Source organism: Barbatula barbatula (assembly GCF_947034865.1).
Source record: "Barbatula barbatula genome assembly, chromosome: 3".
NCBI classification, from domain to species: domain Eukaryota; kingdom Metazoa; phylum Chordata; class Actinopteri; order Cypriniformes; family Nemacheilidae; genus Barbatula; species Barbatula barbatula.
The window spans coordinates 14474980-14496448 of NC_136764.1; the positions used below are offsets into that span (position 1 = coordinate 14474980).

General features: G+C 36.7%; 3 protein-coding genes across 23 annotated transcripts; 1 reads left to right on the forward strand and 2 right to left on the reverse strand.

The window, feature by feature from the left end:
- Positions 1-1235: 1235 nt before the first annotated feature.
- LOC306892044 (phospholipid scramblase 1-like) lies at positions 1236-6223 on the reverse strand. Its single transcript, XM_079452773.1, has 9 exons — positions 5959-6223; positions 5210-5248; positions 4642-4724; positions 4363-4405; positions 3645-3865; positions 3202-3363; positions 2892-3053; positions 2747-2803; positions 1236-2639 (listed from the first exon to the last, which is right to left on the reverse strand). Exons 2-8 carry the CDS (start codon positions 5223-5225, stop codon positions 2774-2776), a joined length of 717 nt encoding a protein of 238 aa, XP_079308899.1. The 5' UTR covers positions 5226-5248; positions 5959-6223; the 3' UTR covers positions 1236-2639; positions 2747-2773.
- Positions 6224-6545: 322 nt separating this feature from the next.
- On the reverse strand, positions 6546-11803 carry LOC306892043 (phospholipid scramblase 1-like). Its single transcript, XM_079452772.1, has 10 exons — positions 11416-11803; positions 10833-10865; positions 10307-10357; positions 9643-9693; positions 9457-9542; positions 9226-9268; positions 8932-9152; positions 8203-8364; positions 7911-8072; positions 6546-7599 (listed from the first exon to the last, which is right to left on the reverse strand). Exons 2-10 carry the CDS (start codon positions 10843-10845, stop codon positions 7561-7563), a joined length of 828 nt encoding a protein of 275 aa, XP_079308898.1. The 5' UTR covers positions 10846-10865; positions 11416-11803; the 3' UTR covers positions 6546-7560.
- A 537-nt stretch (positions 11804-12340) lies between these two features.
- On the forward strand, positions 12341-21252 carry fubp1 (far upstream element (FUSE) binding protein 1). Of its 21 annotated transcripts, none has more exons than XM_079453142.1 (20): positions 12342-12574; positions 13087-13186; positions 13291-13326; positions 13427-13466; positions 15181-15242; positions 15497-15568; positions 15672-15729; positions 15837-15999; positions 16079-16177; positions 16262-16360; positions 16466-16568; positions 16679-16915; positions 17011-17171; positions 17278-17414; positions 17502-17578; positions 18569-18694; positions 18962-19036; positions 19491-19550; positions 19775-19923; positions 20178-21252. In XM_079453142.1, the coding sequence occupies exons 1-20, from the start codon at positions 12482-12484 to the stop codon at positions 20184-20186; spliced, it is 1956 nt and encodes a 651-aa protein (XP_079309268.1). In that variant the 5' UTR covers positions 12342-12481; the 3' UTR covers positions 20187-21252. The 21 variants fall into 21 exon arrangements, with proteins under 21 accessions (XP_079309265.1, XP_079309267.1, XP_079309266.1 ...); XM_079453148.1 differs by having other exon boundaries at positions 15196-15242; XM_079453147.1 differs by having other exon boundaries at positions 12378-12574; positions 13087-13174.
- Positions 21253-21469: the final 217 nt, after the last annotated feature.

Consider the following 21469-nt stretch of genomic DNA (forward strand, 5'->3'; position numbering starts at 1 on the left):
AATGTTAACCTAAAGTAGGCCTATACGATTCATATTGTTCGATCCGATTATAGCCTTTCGATTCCTATTCCAATTGGAATTGATTTAAGATTCCCTAATCGATGGTCTTTCAAAAGTTCTAGACATGTCCCAAAAGCTAGCTTTTGCAGTTCTCCACACTTGCATATTGAGGGGATGCAGCCCTCGATAAGGGAATGGTCATCCTTCAGAATCATCAAATGATAAATGAAGTTTTGTGATCTATAGATGGTTTCATCAGACACTTGTGGGCCTGGCCCGAAGTTAACTTCGTCTGTGTTTGTTGATCGGTCTGGCTGGTGGCTAATAATATAACTATTTTATAATAGTATTTAATAAGATAGTAGTCAGTGTTGGGTATAACTAGCTATAGGTAATTCGTTATTGTAATTGAATTACTTTTCCTTATAAAAGTAAAGTAAGGGATCACTTTTGTGTATAATAGTGGAACTGACATTAAAATTCATAGTCTAACTTGAAAATGCATTAATGTTTCTTTCTCACATTTAACACTTATAACAGTACTTTATGCAGTTTTATATTATTTATTTGAATTTGCTAAGAGTCGTTTCATGTCTATCCTTGAATCAACTAACTCAATGTTGATATAGAAAGTAATTAGTAATAAGTAATTAAATAATGTTTGGAGAGGGTAATTTTTACAGTAATCTGAATTAGTAACTAGCAATTAATTACTTTTTCAGAGTAATTCACCCAACACTGATATATTTAATAATATAATTCTATTCTCTGCAAATGATTACTAAATTAAGTTTGGGCCACAAAAGCCAACATGCTCAGCAACATTTGTTTATTTTGATGCTTTGAAACCGTCTACAGGACTTGAGACTGTGCTGTTTTACTAGTCAATCAGCTTTAGAATGTTAGATAATATTTAGTCACAAGACTTGTAGCAGGTGATCGGTGAAAGAAATCTGTATAACCAAAAGTAGCAGCCATTGAGGTTAATAAAAATGTATAGACCTTTTGTGTCAAATGTTGGTTACACAAAAAAACATTGAAATTCAACAATAAATGAAATCATGAAAATGTCAAATAATGGAAAATGTTTTATATTTTATTATAAAACATATATGATTATAAATAAAACTATTTTAAAATAAAATAATTAATGGAAATAAATAAATCAACCTGAACTCACAATTAATCTATGATTGCATCTTTTAAAGATAAGAAATGATGAGAAACAGCATATTACACCAACTCCATGCTTTATTAATAATCAAGTTTCATGGGACCAGAGGCTCGCAGCTTGTGGAGGTCAGAGGCAAGTTTCTTATGTCTATTCATCGTGATGAGCAGTGGATTGTGGCTGTATGTTCATGCATATGTGTGCGAGGTGTGGGTGGAGCAGAGGTGAGGCTTTTGGCTGCTGTCACAGACACATCAGAGTACAGCATCAATCAAGCCCTTTCATTAGAGACTGTCGAGGTCTCTCAGCGCCTCCATCTGCAGATGAGCTCTCCATTATTGATCAAACTAAATACATCCAGCTGCCCTCATACGGGGGCTTCTCCCAGATAGGAAGTTTCCATCAGGTTTCAGTGGGGCAAGAGGAATTCTTCCTTGTTTCAAAGTTGTATGTGCATGATGCACTTGGATGAAAATACATTCATTACATTTAAAAAGAAGTATACAAATCAAGTCAAATGAGTGTGCAAAATAAAAAAGATGGCAATAACTGCAAATATACTGTATTTTTAAATGTGTTTTAACCATGCAATGTAATGTATGTGCAGTAAAAAAAAATATTTTTGTTTGTTTTTATAAACTGATCATATTACACATGCATATTGCACATTGCAAAAAACGGTATTGTAATGTACTGTATGCAGTATTCTAAAACTATGATGTCACACAACTATTTTTAAGCATAATTTTGAATGTTTTATAGATAGAGCAAACAACTTTCTGACACTGTTGCGACGAAAGTGCTGTTGCTGAGACCATACAACCTCAAAAACAATAAATTAAAGGTAAAAGGGATATATCATCATTATAAAATGTCTGCTTAACCGACTAAAAAGGCATTAAAAAGAGGAAATGAGCACTTTGAGAATACCCGACAGAAGGTGCTACGAGAAACTGCAGATATTATTGGGAATAATGAGAATAACGTATCTATTTCATTTTTATGTTTATGGTAACCGCTTAATCTAACAATCATCACCTTTTTACTTGCAAGCAATCATTTTATAAAACATTTTTAAAAGGAATAAAACGTTGACAGCAGGTGGTGTTAGCAAAAATATCTATAATAGAATGAATGAAAATCTTGATAAGACATGATCAAAACGCAAACTGGCTAATGAAGAATAACACATTTGCAGTGCTTTAGCAGTATCTAAAATAGTATCAAATTATAAACCTCGACAAGTAAGTAATTCACAGATGAAGTTTTGGTACTAAGAACTATCAGTGTAACTGCAAAAGTAACTGCTGTCACCTAGTGGCAGTGTTACAATACTGTACAATTCACAATATAATGTTGCCCTAACAAAACATGTTTGATATCACATGTGCATATGTTGTTTATGATTTCATTCAATGATTAACATCTAGAAGTGCAGAATTCAAAATAGAGTATTACAAGGAAGTACCTGCAATGAGTAAGAAAGTAACTGTAAGAAAATAATGTAGATATATGTGTAAACAAAGCATGCAGTAAAATTCGGAATGTAATTTTCTTTTCTTATTAAAAACTTACAGTCCATGAAATCCAGCAGTATATGAATTATCGTTTATGTTCAAAGAACATGAAATCCTGAAAGAGAACATACAAGTGTTTGTTACACTGCACGGCCAACCAGAAATATGATGACATATGAGAGCAATGGCTCATTTTTGCTTACTATGAGAAAGCATGCTCCAAAAAGAGCAGCTTTGATCTTCACGTCCAGATCCAAAGGAAAGCAGATTCCGAAATTGTCTGCATCAGTGAAAGCTTCTCTCATCAGACCAGTCCACTGTTTGGAGATTCTTCCCACCTTGGTTGACTCATCCATAGACAGCACCTGTTTTATAAACCAAATGCACAAAATTTAATCATGAACAATATGCATTTGTATTGAATGTTGCAATGACCAAGGGCTTGAACAGTTGTGGTAAAAACATCAAACTTTTGAAACAGATTAAAATGTTGACACGGCATAAAATGATTACCTCAAATTTCACATCAGCGCAACATTTGAAAGAACAGAACGGTCCCACAATCTTAAGAACTCCTTCTCTCTTCTCGTTCTGTATTGTGAATTTGGGAAGGAAGGGATGCCAGTCCTGGATCACATATCCAATGGGGGTGCCTGGTGGACACTGGATTTCGAGCTGTGAGGTAGACACAAATGCCATGACGCATTCAGACAAAATCTAAATCAACTAATAATAATAACACTATAAGAATTTAGCAAACCTTAAAAAAATGTTTACAACTCGAAAGTGACAATTAGGCTGCTAATAATAAATGTCCTTTACAATAGCATTATTTTTGCCAGTTCTCTTCAGGCAATAAAACTGAGCCCAAGGTTCGTCAAACAACTACGAGATCTAGTAAGGGTTACAGAACTGCACGTATAGATTTCCCAAACAGAAATATGTAGGCCTATTACCTCTTGCAGGCAACAGGGGCAACAGCAGCTTGCACACTTCAGAGGGCGTGAGAGCGTCATTATTTCCTGTCCCATGTTATCCTGAATATGGAGGACGAAGGAGCGCATCGGTCCACAGAACTGCCTGTTACAGCAGTTGTTCTCCTCAGTTACATAGAACACCTGCTGGCCAATGCTGTTCTTCACCCAATATTTATTATTCGTCTCCCAGCCCAATATAACTGTGAGAAATGGCACAATGCAAACACGTTTTCCAAGGAAAGAGTATAGGCGCTGCATATTTACTAATTCACAGTAAATCACACTAGATATACCGTATCGGTCTAAAATGCCTCTTATCAATGAACAAACTATATTCTAACTTATCAAGGAATTGTTATTATTATGTAGATCAGAGGTGAAACTCAATAGAGCTTTCAATTGTAACACCAGCGCCCTGTGATTTCCGTTATTTTTGGGGTTAAAGCAACTCTGCTTTTTGCTGTCGCGATGGCAATATCAGCTGCTTTGTTAAAAAAACATTAAAGCTGAATTTTAACATGAATGGTGTTTTTAAATGATGAGAAAAGCTTTAGTTCGCTAGAAACCATGTCAGCTAGAACGCCTTTTCACCACAAAAGTGTGGCCAGGGTGTTTCACCTATCACCTATATATTATTTGACTCTGCATGGAAGAAAAATCTATTAATATCAGTGAAAATAAGTGATCATGACATTACCTTCAACTAGCTCGACGTGCTGATGAACAAGGAGTTGATCAATCTGTGTTATGAATAATTGAAGAGGAACTCAATCATATTTAAGGCACTCAATGGCAACATATTCTATATTAAAGTACTTTAATATAGCCCATACTGTTATTTCTAAAAAGTGCATAACATGTATCAACATCCATTTAAGAAGCAGGATATTTATTTAATAATTTAATAATGTATAGTGCAACACATGCTTATTCGCCAATGTTTCCGTTAGCGTCTATATTGGCTGAAAAGCTCTACCTGGGTCAGGTACTCCAGTCCTGGGGGGCAGCCAACGGGTCTTTCTGGAACTGGCATCATTTGAATCTGATTGGGCATGGGAACTTAAGCAGGAGGGGAATTAAAGGAAATATTAAAGATATTTGACCAATAATAGAAATTCTGTCATAATTTACGAATCCTCGTGTTCTTTGAAACCTTTATACTTTTCTTCAATGAAACGCAAAAAAGGCGTTTGACGTATCTATGTTTCTCTTTTGTGAACAATGACAGTAAATTATCACTTTTAACGGGAGTTAACATTTTTCATTACTTCCTTGAGCTCCCCTTTGTCCTGGTAGGGGTAGGGCAGGATATACTTTCATGTTTATACAGTAGGTCAATAAAGTTATTATTTCTACTTTCTTTTCATTCACTATGGGTGTAACTGGTCTGACATTTACTTAGCTTGGGAGTTAAAAAAATACAGTTTTGTTTGCCGTGAATGCACACAGTAGCCTAAGTGTCTCTTTGAGAGACACCATACAGCTGTAAATAACACAGAATTGCCAGGATCAGGTTGCTGATGATAAGGATTTGACACACTCACCATTATTTGCTGCCATAGTGGATGGCTGTATCTCATTCCCTGCCAGAATAAACCAGACAAGCAAGTTAAACAAATGTGTTCCTCTGTTTTCTTTGGCATGCTTTTTCAGGAGGGGTATGCCCTTAGACCAAAATAGCCATTTTCCAAACAGCAAGGAGGAAATGAATACAACATGCCCTAAGTAATAATGCAAGCATGACCCCAGGAACTAAACTAAAATCACATGTAAATAACATGTAAAAGATATGCATTTATCATGGCCGTGGTCATGGCATCTCAACGTATGCCATGTTACTTTCAGATGAAGATACCAAAGAGAAGCCTCTGAAAATATCTTTCCCAGACATTGTTGCCCATTGCAAACCAATTTGAGATTTGAATGAATGTGACTGACTCAAATTTAGCAATGGTCAGGTAAAATAAACTATTAAAGTAACAATTGCATGTTTTGTTATTTTTACACATATTAGTGATATGATTACTGATAAATAATAACTTACTAATAATAACACTTAGTTTTGCTATTCTTGTTACAAATACTAATACTGACAATTGACTGTGATGACTCCCTCTATCTATAGCTTTTCTACCATATTGGTTGTTCTAAAAAAAAAGTCACTATTACGTCAACAGCTTTTATTTTAGAAATGTTTAAGAAAATAAACTATAACTGTCGAAGAAAGTGTTTGGTCTGTTTTCAAGTTTTATTTAGTTAGATATTAAATGAAAAGAAAAAAGAAGTTACTCACACAAAGGAACGCTTGTCTTAGTTCCTGTCAGCCACTGAGGGCGTGAATGTTTCACGAGTTCCCTTCAAATGGACAAAAAACTTCAGATTTTGGAGTTCACGCCGCTTACGCAGGAAAGAAAGTCGAAATATGGAAAGAAAGTGAAGATTGTTAATGTTTTCTCTGACGACCATGCGGTGTATATCTATGGAAATCGTCAACGCGCTGTAGCCTACGGCAATGATTTCGAAATGGAGGAGGCGCTATTGAAACTATTTGAGATTTCACAGTGTCGCTGAAACTCTGTGCGTCCGAATCGCTCTGTTTCTAGATCTTTCACAAACGACTATGAAGTCAAAGCGCCAGGTCATTATTATATCGAACGGAATGTAAGAAATCATCTCAACTAAATATTTAACATTTACAACCCAATGTTTCATGTAGATATTTTGTTTTTCTGTTAATAATGTGGGATCATTAAAACACTTACAAAATAGCTAATCCATAGGCGAATGGCACACATTAACAATTGTTTCTATCGGAGTTCCTTGTTGGTTCTGTAAGGACTTGATTCACTGTATATTTCAATAAAGGCAACATCAATAGTCTCAGAAAGATTGTGATATTATTTGCTTCTTACTTCATCATCAATATATAGGCACTTCAAAATCCTATAACCAAATACGGATGCTATTGAATACAGAATTAGCATGAACACCAAAAATGTCTTAATCTTAATGTGCTGGCTTGTTGTGTAAAAAATGTTTTCTTACACAGAAAATTATTTCTCAGAAATATGGAAACAAATATGCATCTGACATGTGATTTATCCTTTTTTTCTCCTGTTTTTTTTACCTTAATTCCCTCTATCTCTTAACATTGTTTATGCAATGTATAAGAAAGCGCTTTGTGGTGGATGACAGGAAGTTGTGCACAGGTTTGCTTGTGGGATGAGACCTGTGCATGATGGTCTACATTTGACATTAAGTCTACTTTTTCTTTTGTTAGAATTGGTTAGTAGACTCGTGCAGCATCCGGCTGCATCACTGCAGAACTCTCTGTATGACCTTCTTGCAAAACTAAAAGATCTAAGACAATGTTTTTGTTGGATTTTCATATCAGCCTCACCTCTAATAGGTTAAACATAATTTTCCACAACAGACCTTCCAGACAAATAGTCATAAATGAGTAAATTGTTATTCACAAACTTGCAATGTAACAGTCACTTTTTCATACAAGTTCAACATCACTAGGCTATACAGTGAAATTTGGTGCCAGCCCCACGTGTCTAGTTTAGTGTAGGCGAAGGACTGGAGGTCATGCAGCGGGACTGTGTAAATACATTTTTTTGAATTGAAACAAAAACAAATAGATATTCAGTACAGAGATTGTTTATAATGACACACCCCAATGACGCAAAACTGGTGGTGGCGGAAAAAAATCATACAGAAAAAGTTTACAAGATACTTAACTATGATAAATAGTTGTGTAAATAAATGCAAATGATGGGAATAAGGACGGAAGATGCAGAAACATCATGTCTGTATGCTTTTCTCCGTTTTCAGATATGATACTTAACACTTAGTTTTAACACTAAGAAATATAGCAGGCTCCTGGATGATTTTATTCTTGCCTTTGGGTGTGCTCAAAAAACATGAAATCCTGTAAGTTAAAAATAAGACAACAGTGTTATATCTCATATATTGTTACCCTAATCCGATCCTTAAATATCACATCAAGATAGGTTTCAGTGAATACAAAGATCTAAATGGGCGTTTTGTTGCACGTTTGATTGATCGAGGTTATGAAATATTTAGAAAATGTATTAACCCAACATAGGCACACCTTCTCAAAATTTGTTGTGAAAACAACAATCAAATTCAAATGAATGATCTTAAATCTCATTATTTTATCATCCTTATCTGAAAAATCTCTAGTGACTTTAATAATACAGTATACATTTTAGCACTTACAATAAGAAAGCAGGCCCCTAATATAACTGCCTTTATTTTCACATCCAAATCCATTGGAAATTGAAGGCCAAAGTTGTCTGCATCAGTAAATGCTTCTGCCTCAAACCCCGTCCACTGTTTGCTAATTCGACCAATAACTGAGGACTCATCCAGTGACATCACCTAAAATAAAAAACAAGTGATGTTATATTAATAAGCAGCTGAGAACATAAAAAGGTCAATTTCTAAGCACTTCATGCACCTCAAGTAAGTACCTTTTAAATGTGACAGGACAATGTAAGGCATCATTTACCTCAAAATTAACATCAGAACAACACTTGCAGTCACAGAATGGCCCAACAATCCTCAGAACTGGTTCTTTTCTCTCGTTCTGAATGAGAAACTTTGGCAGGTAAGGATGCCAGATTTGGGTTACATAACCAATAGGGCTGCCAGGAGGGCTCTGAACCTCAAGCTGAAGGGTAGAACAGATATTAATATAATTTCAACACATTTATCAGTCAACTCTTATGTTCTGTTTAGGGTCTTAAAGAACCAAAAGCTACTTATAATAAGTGTTACGTTAAAAATGTATTTAAAAAAATTCTATAATATCTGTATACTATGGTAATAGTAATCCAATATCATCAGAATGTGAGGATTTATAAAATCATAAAATGCTATTGACATTAATGGGATAGTTCACCCAAAAATGACCCTTGAAAAATTTTATACATTTATTTGTTCTGCCGAACACAAAGGATGAAATTTGGAAGAATGTCAAACCAAACAGATCTCATGCCCAATTTTCTGCCATAGTAGGAAAAATAAATACTATGGGAGTCAATTGGTTACTGACCTTCTTCCAAATATACTATCTGCCTTTGAAATTCATACAGGTTAAATAACACTGGTAACACTGCATAATGCAACCACAGTAAAACATAATATTTTGATATTTCTAATATCTTTTTATCTAATTTAAACAGGAAAAATGCAAAACAGTTCATATTTTGGTATGATATTTACATCATGTTTTTACCTCTTGCAGACAACAAGGACAGAAACAGCTACTGCAGTTAAGGGGACGTGACAAAGTCATGACTTCCTGTCCCATGTTATCTTGAATATGAAGCATGAAGGAGCGCATTGGTCCACACAACATGCGTGTACAAAAGTTGCTATCCTCTGCAGCTAAGAACACCTGTTGCCCTAAACTGTTTTTTACCACATATTGATTTTTGGTCTCCCATCCCGTAAGAACTGTCAGAGAGAAAGAGAAATAATTTGTGTTCAGAGGCCCATAAATCTAATGTTATCAATGGATAAATGTTACCTTCCATTATTTCCATTTTTTGTTGTACCAGAAGCTGGTCCACCTGTATTAGGAACAGCATTGCAGAAATGGGTTTTCCCCATTCAAAAATACAGTTAATATATAATAAGTATGTTTCGTAAGATTTATGTCAGATTGTGAGGGGACAGATGAGCTCAATTATGGACGCCCTCAGTAGCATCTGCTTACTGGTCCTAATGACAGCATGAGTTGACTAATCACGAGTCATACCTGGGTCAGGTACTCCAGCCCTGGTGGGCAACCAGGAGGTCTTTGTATGACTGGCATTGTCATTGGTACCTGATGTGGTATATAACCTTGAGCAGACAAGAAAAACAGAGAACATGGAAACATTATCAACTTAACAATAAAAAAACTTTTAATCAATGTTTTGCTTATATATATATATGTGTTTACCAGGTGGTGTGGTGTAAACATCACTGTTTGGATGACAGCCAATGGTATATACTATAAGGGAAACATTGTCAAATGTAGAAAAGAAGAAAGACAAAGCTCTTCTCTTTAGGTTGAAACTGGCCTGTTGTTTTGATATTGGAAGCAACCCGTTTGAAAAAAGTCACAAATGAAACTGTCATAGTTTTATTTGAAATTTTTTACACAGGAGGTGGAAACTTAACCCCATTGAAATATGGATAGAGGAAGTACGACTGGAAACCAACATGGACTTCTTTCAGAAAACAAGTAAAATACATCATAATATAGCAACAACTTCCTATTTGAAACATGCAATATAGTGACTGATTGAACACCCCACAATATTGACCGCTAACTCTAACAAAATTAGGCCTAATTGAAATAAAAGAAAGTACAATTTGCATTTATGAAATGGTTATGGTTTCCCTTTCCTCACAAAGTTTTACACACTGCTTTTGATTTCTTTACTCTGTGGTTTTCTCTGGCTGCACCTGTGACCAAGAATAAGGTACATACTTAACCTTATTTGCTAAAGCATGCCATTTGTGTCATCAGGCTACCCAGGAAGTGTGTGTTAATTTAGCCGGGAAATGTTTTTGGTATAATCGAGTATAATCAGTGTGGAAGAGGACAATTTAACACTCACCCGGTGTCACAGGCGTATTGACAGGTGGCACATTTGCACCTCCTGTCTGACCTACATTTAAGAAAAGAAAACAGTTGATTTTGAGGAAATCTGTATAAATCGTTTGATTTATGGACATGCATCATAGCGACTTCTACAAATTGAAAAGACTTTATTCTTATGCGTTTGCTCTTTAACCAATGACGAAATTCAAATACTAAGCCTTATTGAAATAGAGAAACAATGCAATACATAATTTGCTCACTAGGGTGCAGTAGAGTAGCGCATTGAACATAATAACGTGACTGTGGCGGCAGACAACGTATTTTTGAACAAATATTGCAACAGTCATTGTTAAAAGGATTAAAATATATAAGCTTAAACTTATATTATTTTTATTATAAGCCACTCTGGAATACTAAATTCTGGATGTTCAATTGCATGCTGCAATATTTTGTATGATTATTTCAGGTCTGCACTGATGTTCTTAATGAATGTTTCAATATTTCAGGTGTATTCATTAATTTGTTAAGTATGTGTCACTCACCTTGCACAAACATGTCGACTGGATACTACTGCTCTTTTGTATTAAAACACAATAGCAAGATATCATTACATTATACACACATTACACCTTCAATGTGCTTTCTATGAACTGGCAGTAAATGTATAAATAAACGTAATGTTAAAAGTACTGATAAGCAGTGTGTGATGGATAATAGAACACACGTTCTACATAACAATTCAACTATCAGCAAAACTGTGACTGCCATAGAAATTATTCATGTGTTCTTTCATTCAACTTGGCTGACGGTGTCAGAGTTTTCAGATAAAGGTGTGAACATAATATTTGTCACTATAAGCCATAACCGTTAGACAAGCATGCTCTACATTTAGAAACAAAACAGAACAACGAATGACAAGTACTTGCACACATAGCCTACAGTGCTCATGTAAATATGTCACATAACAAATCACCAGCACTCCTAGCACAACTTGTGGAGCATGGTGCTTACAACACCAGTGTTTCATTCTAGGAACTACATACTGATAAAATGTTTATCTGTACTGTAAGTTGATTTTATGAATATTATCCAACAATATTAATCATCATAAATATAACTGCTTACCAGATTTCAAGATGATAGAGCAGCCTGGTTAGTATGAAGTCCCCTCATTTCAAGGATGCATATGCCTACAGTCAGTATGGAAATTGGCAATACGCACTCATACTTCTTTCTGTCATGATATAAACTAACAAGACACCAGTGATACTTTATACCCCGGAGAACAGCAGGTTAAGTAGGTGTTAAGGTTGCTAGGCTACTGGCTTACAACAATTAAGTCCAGGTAATACAGCTCTTTCAGCTCTAGCCCCTAACATGAAATACTGTGCAATACATTCATAATTACTATAGCAGACAGTAGTGAGCCGATACTATTGCAAACTGCAGTTTAGTAAACAGTACCACATGTTTTCAAGTGGGCTTTCTTTTGCACATATTTGTAATCAGTAGAATGGGAAAGAGCTTGAGAGGAGCAGCCTCCCCTGGCCAACAGCCATCTGTTCACCATGTTGCCTGTGCTCAGATTATATGGTTTGACAAACTTGTTACCATACCTTAAAATATTAGATTTTTTATTTGTTTAACATAATATATTAAAAACAACCACAATAAAAACTTGCAAATGTCAGGATATAACTGCATAGTTATTATAATACAGTAACGTTGCCTCAAATGCACATTTAATGGTGATGAAACAATTTAGGCATTTTTGTTCTGTGAGTTTCCACTGATTTTTTTCAGTGCAAACAGTTCTGTTCAATCAAATGAGCGTTTTACATTTGTGAAAAATCTGTATTCATGTGAAGTTATACGAGCCCCAAAAATAAAAACAGACCAATCGCTTTACTGTTCCCCTTGCAAACGTTACAAAAATATGCTAATATAAAATTGTTATTTGTGTCAGGCAATGTTATTTGTAAGAATTGTTTTTATAACGAACGCCGCTTTTTTTTACTACGGTTTGATTAATCTTGTTGATTAAGGGGAGGGGGGGAGCTTTTATCTCATTTCCGCTCTAAGCGTAAGGGCGGAAAAGGGATCAGGCTCGAGACACGGGGGCAGTCAGTTCTCTTCATCACTCTCGCGGGTAACGGCCATCTTCCTTGTTCAAGACGACTGATTTACAGATATGGCTGACTACTCCAGCGTGGCTCCACCGTCATCTAACGCTGGCGGAGGGATGAACGATGCTTTTAAAGACGCCCTTCAGAGGGCCAGACAAGTAAGTATGCCGAATGAGTCCCATAATGTTTCGCTTTTCGAATTTTTGAACGGCAAAGTATATGTAAGCCGTAACGAGCCCGTTTAGCTAACGTGCTAATTTGAGGCCTCGACGCGTCTCAACAAAGAGGTTTCTGCTGTGGCTGTTTTTTTCTGTTTTATTACAACATGCTGGCTGGTATATGAAATATAGTTTGTACTCATTACTCGTGTAACACTCATTTGAAGAAATATGTAATATAAACTGCACTTTAAGAGAATAACGTTACTAATCTAGCAGATAACTCGCTCACAAGCGCCGTTAATATCATTTACCGAATCCTCAACAAATGCGTGAAACTATTAGCCCACATAACGCATAACATTAGCTAGAAATATCTGAAGGGCAACTAAATATATTTCTTTTAAAGACTACACGGGTACTGGTGACCTAGTTTTGCGGACAACACAAATGCTATTTCGGGCCTTTTAACGGCCGTAAAGCCTTTCAACGGTTTCTTTGTATACTTTTAGATAGCGGCAAAAATAGGAGGTGAAACTACCCCTACAGCTACAAATGAGTTTGGATATGGGGGACAGAAGAGACCCCTTGAGGATGCTGGTGAGTACCATGGTAAGGACACTTTTATTTTTGAAACGAGATTACGTTTGGAAAAAATTCTATCATTTTGTAGGCTTGGTTGAAAATAGTTTAAAAAATGTGTATCCTTTCTTTAGATCAACCAGAAACAAAAAAAGTTCCACCAAGTGACCGTAAGCATTGTCTCCGATTTACAGACAGTACTAAAAACCTGAGAAACTACTGTTGCAGTTTTTATTTAAACAGCAAATATGTCTTTAATTTTTATTTCAGCTTTTTCTGCTGTGATGGGAGGAATGGGTGGTCCACCAAGGTAAAAATCACCTTTTATAATTAAGCATGTGTTCATTTGTCAGGGTGACGCGGGTCCTTAAAGTCCTAAACGTCTTAACTAAAGTTTTCCTAATATAAGGCCTTTAAAAGTATTAAATTCATGTTCTATGGGTCTTAAATATTTTTGTCACATTTCGGCCAAAAGAAAAATCTCAGACTGACCAAATGCCTGATTAAAACCATTGAACAGATTTTTTGTTATCCCAGTGATAGTTATTGCATCATAAAAGAGAACTGAGTTCACGGAACACAGGGTGGATTACAGATAGTTTACAACATCCTAGCTAGTTTAAATGCAAGTTTCATAAAAATGGCGAGTTCTCGTGGTAGTTAAAACCTTTGCCAAGAAATGTCACCGATGCAACTGTGCTGTTTGTCAGAGATGTTTTAAGCATCGAGCTGGTGGAATCGCACAGGCGAGGAGGGAAGCAATAAGCATGCGAAAGGCCTCCAGCAGATTACACTTTCTTTTCCACTTTGTTTAGATAGGAAGTAATGGAAAGTGTACAGCCGCTTGATATTGCAGAGTAAAACACCCAGTCTGTGAAAACCCATCTAAAGTATTTTTTGTGATTTGATGTTTTCTGCATAAAATCATCTTATATATTCAAGGATATATTTTTAGAAAATGTTCTTTACGTTACATATATGTATATATGTATGTGTGTCTTAATATTGACTGAGTTAGGCCAAATCAATGATTGAAATAGTGAAATTAATTCTTGAAATAAAATTGGATTCATAATTGGTTTAAGAGACTTAAGCCTGGTTTTCTTAGACTAGGTCACATATACATCGTTAGTGTTGGGAATCTTTTGGTACCTCACGATTCTATTCATATCGGTTCTTGGGGTCACGATTCAATTAAAAATCTATTCAAGATATATTTTTATATAACTATTTATAAAAAGTTTAAAAGAGCGTGCTTAAAATGTTTGTCCTTTCACTTATTATTTTATATTCTTTCTGTGCTTTTGTATTTTTTCATTGTGTCTGTTAATCCGAAAAATAACCATAAAGATTTTTTGGTAAATCCGCAGCCCTCTTTGCCTCATATAATGGGAGTCTATGGACTCCACCTGTCTCAGTTCCTAAAGCACAAAATTCCAAAAAAAAAACGTCATTTTAAATCATATTTGCCATATTGTACAGCCTCTGTACCAGTCCCAATCACAATCCTCTTGTTTGGTGGTGGATTGCATACCATTGTTTGGTGCGTTTAGCGCCACCTGCAGAAAGGGAGTGTTGAGTGACTCTGGCAGAAACTACAGTCTGAAGCATTATATGAAGCAAAGAGGGTTGAAAACTTGCCAAACAATCTTCTTTTTGGTTCCACTCAAGAAAACATGTCTCATCTCAGATGGCCTTGGCTGAGTAAATAAATGAGGTGAAATAAAAGAAAAACAAACATTTAATAGTTTTGTTACAATAAAAATGGCAAAATTACTAGATTTTTTGTTTGTTTTTTAGAAATGATGAATCTGTTTATTTTCCTTCGTTCACAGTGAAAAAAACTATGCAGAAAAACTGAAAGGAATCTGTGTTCTAAATTTTCAGCGGCTGTATATATGAAATATGTTTTAGAATGTGTATGTTTGGTCTTTAATTTAATATAAAGTGGCATTAAAATGTCTTTAATTTACTTGCTTATATCTGTTGACACCCTGATTTGTGCTTTCTTCTAATTAACATAGCATGTCTATGTCCAGGACTCTATCAGAAGACTATAAGGTTCCTGATGGCATGGTTGGCTTCAGTAAGTTAACTAATAACTAAGTGATACTTCTGTCATTTACTCACCTTCGAGTAGGAAAAATTACTTGATACTTTTTGTTCTGTTAAACACAAAATACATTTTGAAGAAACAGAATTTGAAACGAATAGGAAGGTGAGTAAATGACAGAATTTTTGGGTGAAGTATCCCTTTGATGTTGTTAAGTGATTCATTTAATTTAAGTGTTTTGGATGACTTGCACAAAACTCACTAAAATATCTTGCAACATTTCTTAGTCATTGGAAGAGGAGGAGAACAGATATCAAGAATTCAACAGGACTCTGGGTGTAAAATACAGATTGCTCCAGGTAAGTCAAAATTAAAGCACCATCCCCATATGTGACAGGGTTTCTTGGCTGTTTAGAGCATCAATATGTATTAAAAAATGCCCTATTTTCTTTCAATCAACAGACAGTGGTGGCATGCCGGAGAGGTCAGTGATGTTAACAGGCTCACCTGATGCTATCCAGTGAGTATCTCAACACACCGTCCTATTAAAAGTGCTCCAAAGTGTTGCATGGTTGAGATGAGTGTAGTGTTATAAGAAATGTAAAAAGCTTTTGTTTACCCTAACAGAGCTGCAAAGAGTTTACTGTCAGAGATTGTAGACAAAGGCAGACCATCCCCGGCATTCCACCACAATGATGGACCAGGGATGTCCGTTCAGGAGATAATGATCCCCTCTTCCAAAGCAGGCCTTGTCATCGGAAAGGGAGGAGAAACAATCAAACAGTTGCAGGTGAGATTGTAATGAATAATCTTGCATTTCATTCAAATTCTTTAAGTGTAATTAACCTCCAAATACAATTTTTAAATAGGAACGCGCTGGAGTCAAAATGGTCATGATTCAAGACGGGCCTCAAAACACAGGTGCTGATAAACCGCTCCGGATCTCTGGAGATCCTTTTAAAGTTCAGGTGAGTGCATTAAAGCTACAGTCACTTTACATTTCGGTTGAATTAATATATTTAAATGTATTAAACTTGCACATGTGTTTTCAGCAAGCTAAAGAGATGGTGATGGACCTGATCAGAGATCAAGGTTTCCGGGATCAGCGGGGAGAGTATGGTTCTAGAGCTGGTGGAGGAGACAGTCTGGATGTAAGTATACGAAGTTCATAAAGTAAATATCATTTTTTGAAATTATTCATGTCAATAGTTTTGAACGGAAATGGTTGAACATGATAGTTCTTTCTGTTACTTTAGGTCCCTGTACCAAGGTTTGCAGTAGGAATTGTGATTGGCAGGAATGGTGAAATGATCAAGAAGATTCAAAACGACACCGGTGTGAGGATTCAGTTCAAACCAGGTATATAATATGCTCTATGTATACAAGCTAAATGGAATCGATGCATTTGTTCATATAAAAGGTCAGTTTGGTTTTGCACCACTAATAGTAATATGTGATCTTTATTTCAGATGATGGCACCACGCCAGAGAGAATAGCTCAGATCATGGGGCCTCAAGATAGAGCACAGCACGCAGCAGACATCATAACTGATCTGCTGAGGAGTGTGCAGACTGGAGGGCCTCCAGGACACGGAGGCAGAGGACGAGGCCGTGGACAGGGAAACTGGAACATGGGTCCCCCTGGAGGCCTGCAGGAATTCAACTTCACGGTCCCTACTGTGAAGACAGGGCTAATTATCGGCAAAGGTAAGTTGTTGATAATTTAACGTTCAAAAACACGTTTCTTTGTGAAATAGAAACAGTCAATTTATTTTGGGCCATCCAAATGTTTTTTTCTCTAGGGGGTGAAACCATTAAAAGCATTAGTCAGCAGTCAGGCGCCAGAATAGAGCTCCAAAGAAACTCTCCACCTAATGCAGACCCAAATATAAAGATGTTCACAGTTCGGGGCTCACCTCAACAGATCGATTACGCCAGGCAGCTGGTTGAGGAGAAAATTGGGGTGAGTGCTGAATTTTACCTTGTTAAAACACCGTAGGTGTGAAATCCTCCTCGTGTTCTCTAGTTATGAGACATTGAAGTAAAATTGCTAATTGTTTTTTTCATAGGGTCCTGTTAGCCCTATGGGAGGCCCTCATGGGCCACATGGAGGTCCTTCTCATGGTCCACCTGGGCCACCTGGACCTCCTGCACCCATGGGCCCCTACAACCCTGGACCTTATGGCCAGGGCCCTCCTGGACCACAGTAAGAAGATTCTTCCAACATTCTATTCGTATAATTGTTTTAAAATGTCTCTTTTCATCAAAACAATGTCATTTTTCTTATCCTCAGTGGTCCTCCAGCACCATACCAGCCTCAAGGCTGGGGCAATGGATACCCCCACTGGCAACAAGGACAGCCAGATCCCAGTAAGTGCTCTTTCCTTTCAGGATTGTACGTTAGTTTCTTTGCACAGATGTTTAAAATTTTTAGCTCACGTAAAATAGTTGTGGCATAAGTAAACAACTCTGTTGTCATCTTTAAGAAAAAACAAGTGCCGTTTATCTTACTAACAGACCGGTAGCTGACAAATGACATTCATTTATGTAAACTAATTAATCTATCTGTATGTGAATTTGGTAAATTTTTCTAAGCTCTGTACTGTACCAGTATATTTGTCCACTTAAAAATACTGTAGTATACAATACTATAGTATTTATTGTAGTAAACTGCAGTAAAAGTCCTAGATACTATACTTTTAAATCTTAGTATACAACAGTTTATCAATTTACTACAAAGTCACTACATCTATAGCATATAGCAAATACTACAGATTATTTTTAATTGTTCAGGTTAACAGGGCTTTTACTTTGACTGTAGCTCTACTCAAACTGTGAAATGCGTTATGCTTGTAAAATAACCTTGAAAGAAACTCTAGAGACGAAGTTCATGTCCTAATACAGTTAGCTGCAGACATGTCTACTGTCACCCGTGTAGTATGTTCAAAGTTCAGCTCAGACATGAAGAACATCCAGATGACATATGTAAACAGCAGGATTCCGTGTCCGCATCTGCAGTAGTTATATGGACTCAATGCAGCCGGAAAACAAGTTTCAAATGCAAAATAGACTAAAATGATGTAAAATAGCTGTGAGCCATTGATTAACATCACACACAGACAAGCACAATGACAAACGCACTTCACACAAATACGCAGCTCTGTCTAATGCACTTGCCAAACTGTAACACACACGTGCTACACTGGGAAATGTATTCTTCGCACAGACTGATTTATTTGTAGCACATGCGACATATGTCGCACTGTACAGCCCTGCCTTAACTATGGCTAGTACATTAATTTCAAGTTCTGTCATGTGAAGGAAACACTGAACGGGCTAAACCTGCTGTTTGTTCTGCAGACAAAGCAGCGGCTGACGCTAATGCCGCTGCATGGGCAGCCTATTATTCTCAGTACCAGCAGCAGCCTCAGGGCCCCATGACACCCACCACAGGTGCCCCAGGCACAACCCAAACCAACGGACAAGGTACATTTGCGCCTGCAATCCACAGAAGTGTCCCACAACCTTCAGTGTAGACCTAGTAGCCTCTCAGTGTAGCCATGACAATGTTGCTTTTCTAATAAGCTTTATCGGATGATCGCAGATAGCCCTATTCAACAAGCATTCAAGGACAGTGTAGATTTGAGACGCTCAACCAGTTTGTGTAAAGTGCACCACCTAGCCAGGTGGAGGACTTTCTGAAGCTTTTGAAAGAATTTTTCTCAATTTCTCAAATTGTACAATTTTTAACAGGTGACCCGCAAGCTCCAGGTCAAAGTGGACAGGCAGATTACACCGAGGCCTGGGAGGAATATTACAAAAAAATGGGTATAAAGATTTTGCAAAATGTAGCATCAGCTTATTTTGTCAGGGTTCATATAGCAGCAGGGTTTGAATACCTGATATCTGGAGACTTGTGAGGCTTTGTGGTGTAAAACCCTGGTGTTTAGAGCTTTAGTGTTTTAACAGGCAGAATAGGTTGAACACAAGTGAAACAAAACTAATAAGATCGTACTTCTCATTTGGTTGCAAATACATGTTTTCTTAATGGATAAATATATGCTTTTTTATAATTGTCTATTTCTATGCTAATTGCATATTAAAATATAGTATAATAATAATATATGACAGTATAAACTTATGTTTTTGCAAGTTAATGGTTAAATTTGGGTTTTAATGAATGTGAGTGGTAGATTAAGTTTAGTTGCATTTTCTTAACACAGTTGTCACAAAGTGGTTCAGTAGCATGTTTTATTAAAACTGTTTAATATTGTTTGTTCAGGTCAAGGACAGCCTCAGCAGGACTACACAAAGGCATGGGAAGAATACTATAAGAAACAAGGTGAGAGATTGAAATTGAGTTTAATGTATATTTTGGGCAAGCACACTACCTTCACAGTCCTCTGCAGTAGAGCTGCTGTATACTTTGCTGCCCTAGAGTAAAGCAGTGGGTTTCTGCCCTGCCATCCTGAGGCAGAATGGTCGGGGTCGTTCCCCTACTTACAATCGTAGCTTTAAGCAGAAACAAAAAGATCAGTTTCTTAATGATTTTGCGTTTCATCTCAGGTCAAGCGGCTCCTCAGGCGGCTGCAACACCAGCGGCGTCCCAGCCGGGAGGTCAGCCAGATTACAGTGCAGCATGGGCAGAGTACTACCGACAGCAGGCAGCATACTATGGCCAAGGGGCCCCTGGAGCTGCACCCCAGGCTCAGCAGGTACACGGCCATTAAAAAATCCATCTCTTTTTTTTCTCTCCTTTTTTATAGATGTGCATGTACCCTCCATTTTTGTTGTAACATTTGCTTCCACAGGTTTAGCAGGTTTCCCGCAGAGTCATCACAGCAACATTTAACCAAGCTCTTTCCTCCTCAAACAGCCTTTTATCTATTTTTTTTATTTTGGGAGGGTGTGGCATAAATGTTTCTGCTCTTAACGTGTTGTGTATTTCTTATGTATTTCTTCTGCACAGGGCCAGTAATGTGAAGTGGACATAAAGTAAATGCTACATTGTCAGAAAAAACCTTTGTTAAATGTTTGGATGCAGACGCCATGATGAAGATCTTAATTTCATTGGTTTGAGTGTTTAAACTAGATCGCAGACCGGCTCCACAGTCAAGTATATATTTTCCTTTTTGTTTTGCCACTCTTGTAAATGAACGGTTTGTTTTTAGTCAGGTAATATTGGTCATTCCAGCTCCTGTACCTCTTGTATCATTATGTAGACTAAACTATAGTCATTTCCATGTAAATCATCTCAGTTTTAATATGATATGCCTGTTGTGTTTTGCAATAAAACAAAATGAAACCTCCTGTGTTGGTAAGTGGGTGCAAAGGTGGGGAACATTTTGTGAATTTATTTCCTGTTTTGGGGAGGGTGGGGGTTGCAGTATGCTTAAAGGCATGAATATCTCTCCGACCATATTTACTGAATGGATATTTTGCTCTCCTGTTGTTTTTTTTATTAGTCTCTCTTCAACTGTCTATGCTGGTTTTTATTTTGATTCCTGGTCTATTTTAAATCATGAACTTGATTTCATAATTTGCTTGAAAAATGGATGCTTTTGTTTTTATACTGCATTTTTACTGGTCATTGCTGTGAATGTAGGAATAGACAGGTTATCTAAGGCAAGGTGACTTGGTGTTGGCAAGGTATGTGACACATGCAATAACTCTGGAGTGCTGTAGTGTTGCTCATTATTATTGTGCTGTATTTCATCTGGTTTGAGGTAGTGTGCACTGTTAATGAGCGCCATTTCCTCCCTCACAGGCAAGTTAGGAAAGCGGTAAGAAAGTATGCGTTTTTCCAAACTGTTCTTTGATATTGTGACTGCAAACATGTTGCAAGTATTGTAGTTTGTGTTCTCCAAGTTTGCTGCTTTTTTACAGGGCAAGCCAAGTGTTCTGTTTAAGTCATGCTTTGCAAAACGACTTGTCCCCATCCCACATTTGAAATGTTTTAAATCCATAATTTGTGTATATATTTATATAACTGCTGGCATTTCGAAACGTTTTGATACGATTAAAAAGCTTAAATGCTAAAGGACTTTTTTTTGTCTGCAAATTGTCTGTTAGCATTCCTCCAGTATAGGCCCTGTAGGTTTTTGGAGACTTTGGCCTTCCACACCAGTGAAAAGAGCTCTCCGCTTGTAAGTACAACATGTACATGACTTGTATGGCCCAGTTTCTGTTTTGCTGTCAATGCATTGTCTTTGACCAACTGAAACACTGTTTTTAAAAAATCTCAATGTTGCCCTTTTTGGG

What these genes read in the sequence shown, in the direction of transcription:
- LOC306892044 (XM_079452773.1), bottom strand. An exon ending in GCACGTCGAGCTAGTTGAAG is followed by an intron (nt 3,866 to 4,362) that starts GTAATGTCATGA and finishes CATTTCTCACAG; the next exon opens with TTATATTGGGCTGGGAGACG. An exon ending in GCCCCTGTTGCCTGCAAGAG is followed by an intron (nt 3,364 to 3,644) that starts GTAATAGGCCTA and finishes TCTACCTCACAG; the next exon opens with CTCGAAATCCAGTGTCCACC.
- fubp1 (XM_079453131.1), top strand. Translation starts at nt 12,482, where the DNA reads ATGGCTGACTACTCCAGCGTGGCTCCACCGTCATCTAACGCTGGCGGA. An exon ending in TGATGGCATGGTTGGCTTCA is followed by an intron (nt 15,243 to 15,496) that starts GTAAGTTAACTA and finishes AACATTTCTTAG; the next exon opens with TCATTGGAAGAGGAGGAGAA. An exon ending in GGAATATTACAAAAAAATGG is followed by an intron (nt 19,037 to 19,490) that starts GTATAAAGATTT and finishes TTGTTTGTTCAG; the next exon opens with GTCAAGGACAGCCTCAGCAG.
- LOC306892043 (XM_079452772.1), bottom strand. An exon ending in CAATACGCCTGTGACACCGG is followed by an intron (nt 9,694 to 10,306) that starts GTGAGTGTTAAA and finishes TTTCCCTTATAG; the next exon opens with TATATACCATTGGCTGTCAT. An exon ending in GTTCTGATGTTAATTTTGAG is followed by an intron (nt 8,073 to 8,202) that starts GTAAATGATGCC and finishes TTTTTATTTTAG; the next exon opens with GTGATGTCACTGGATGAGTC.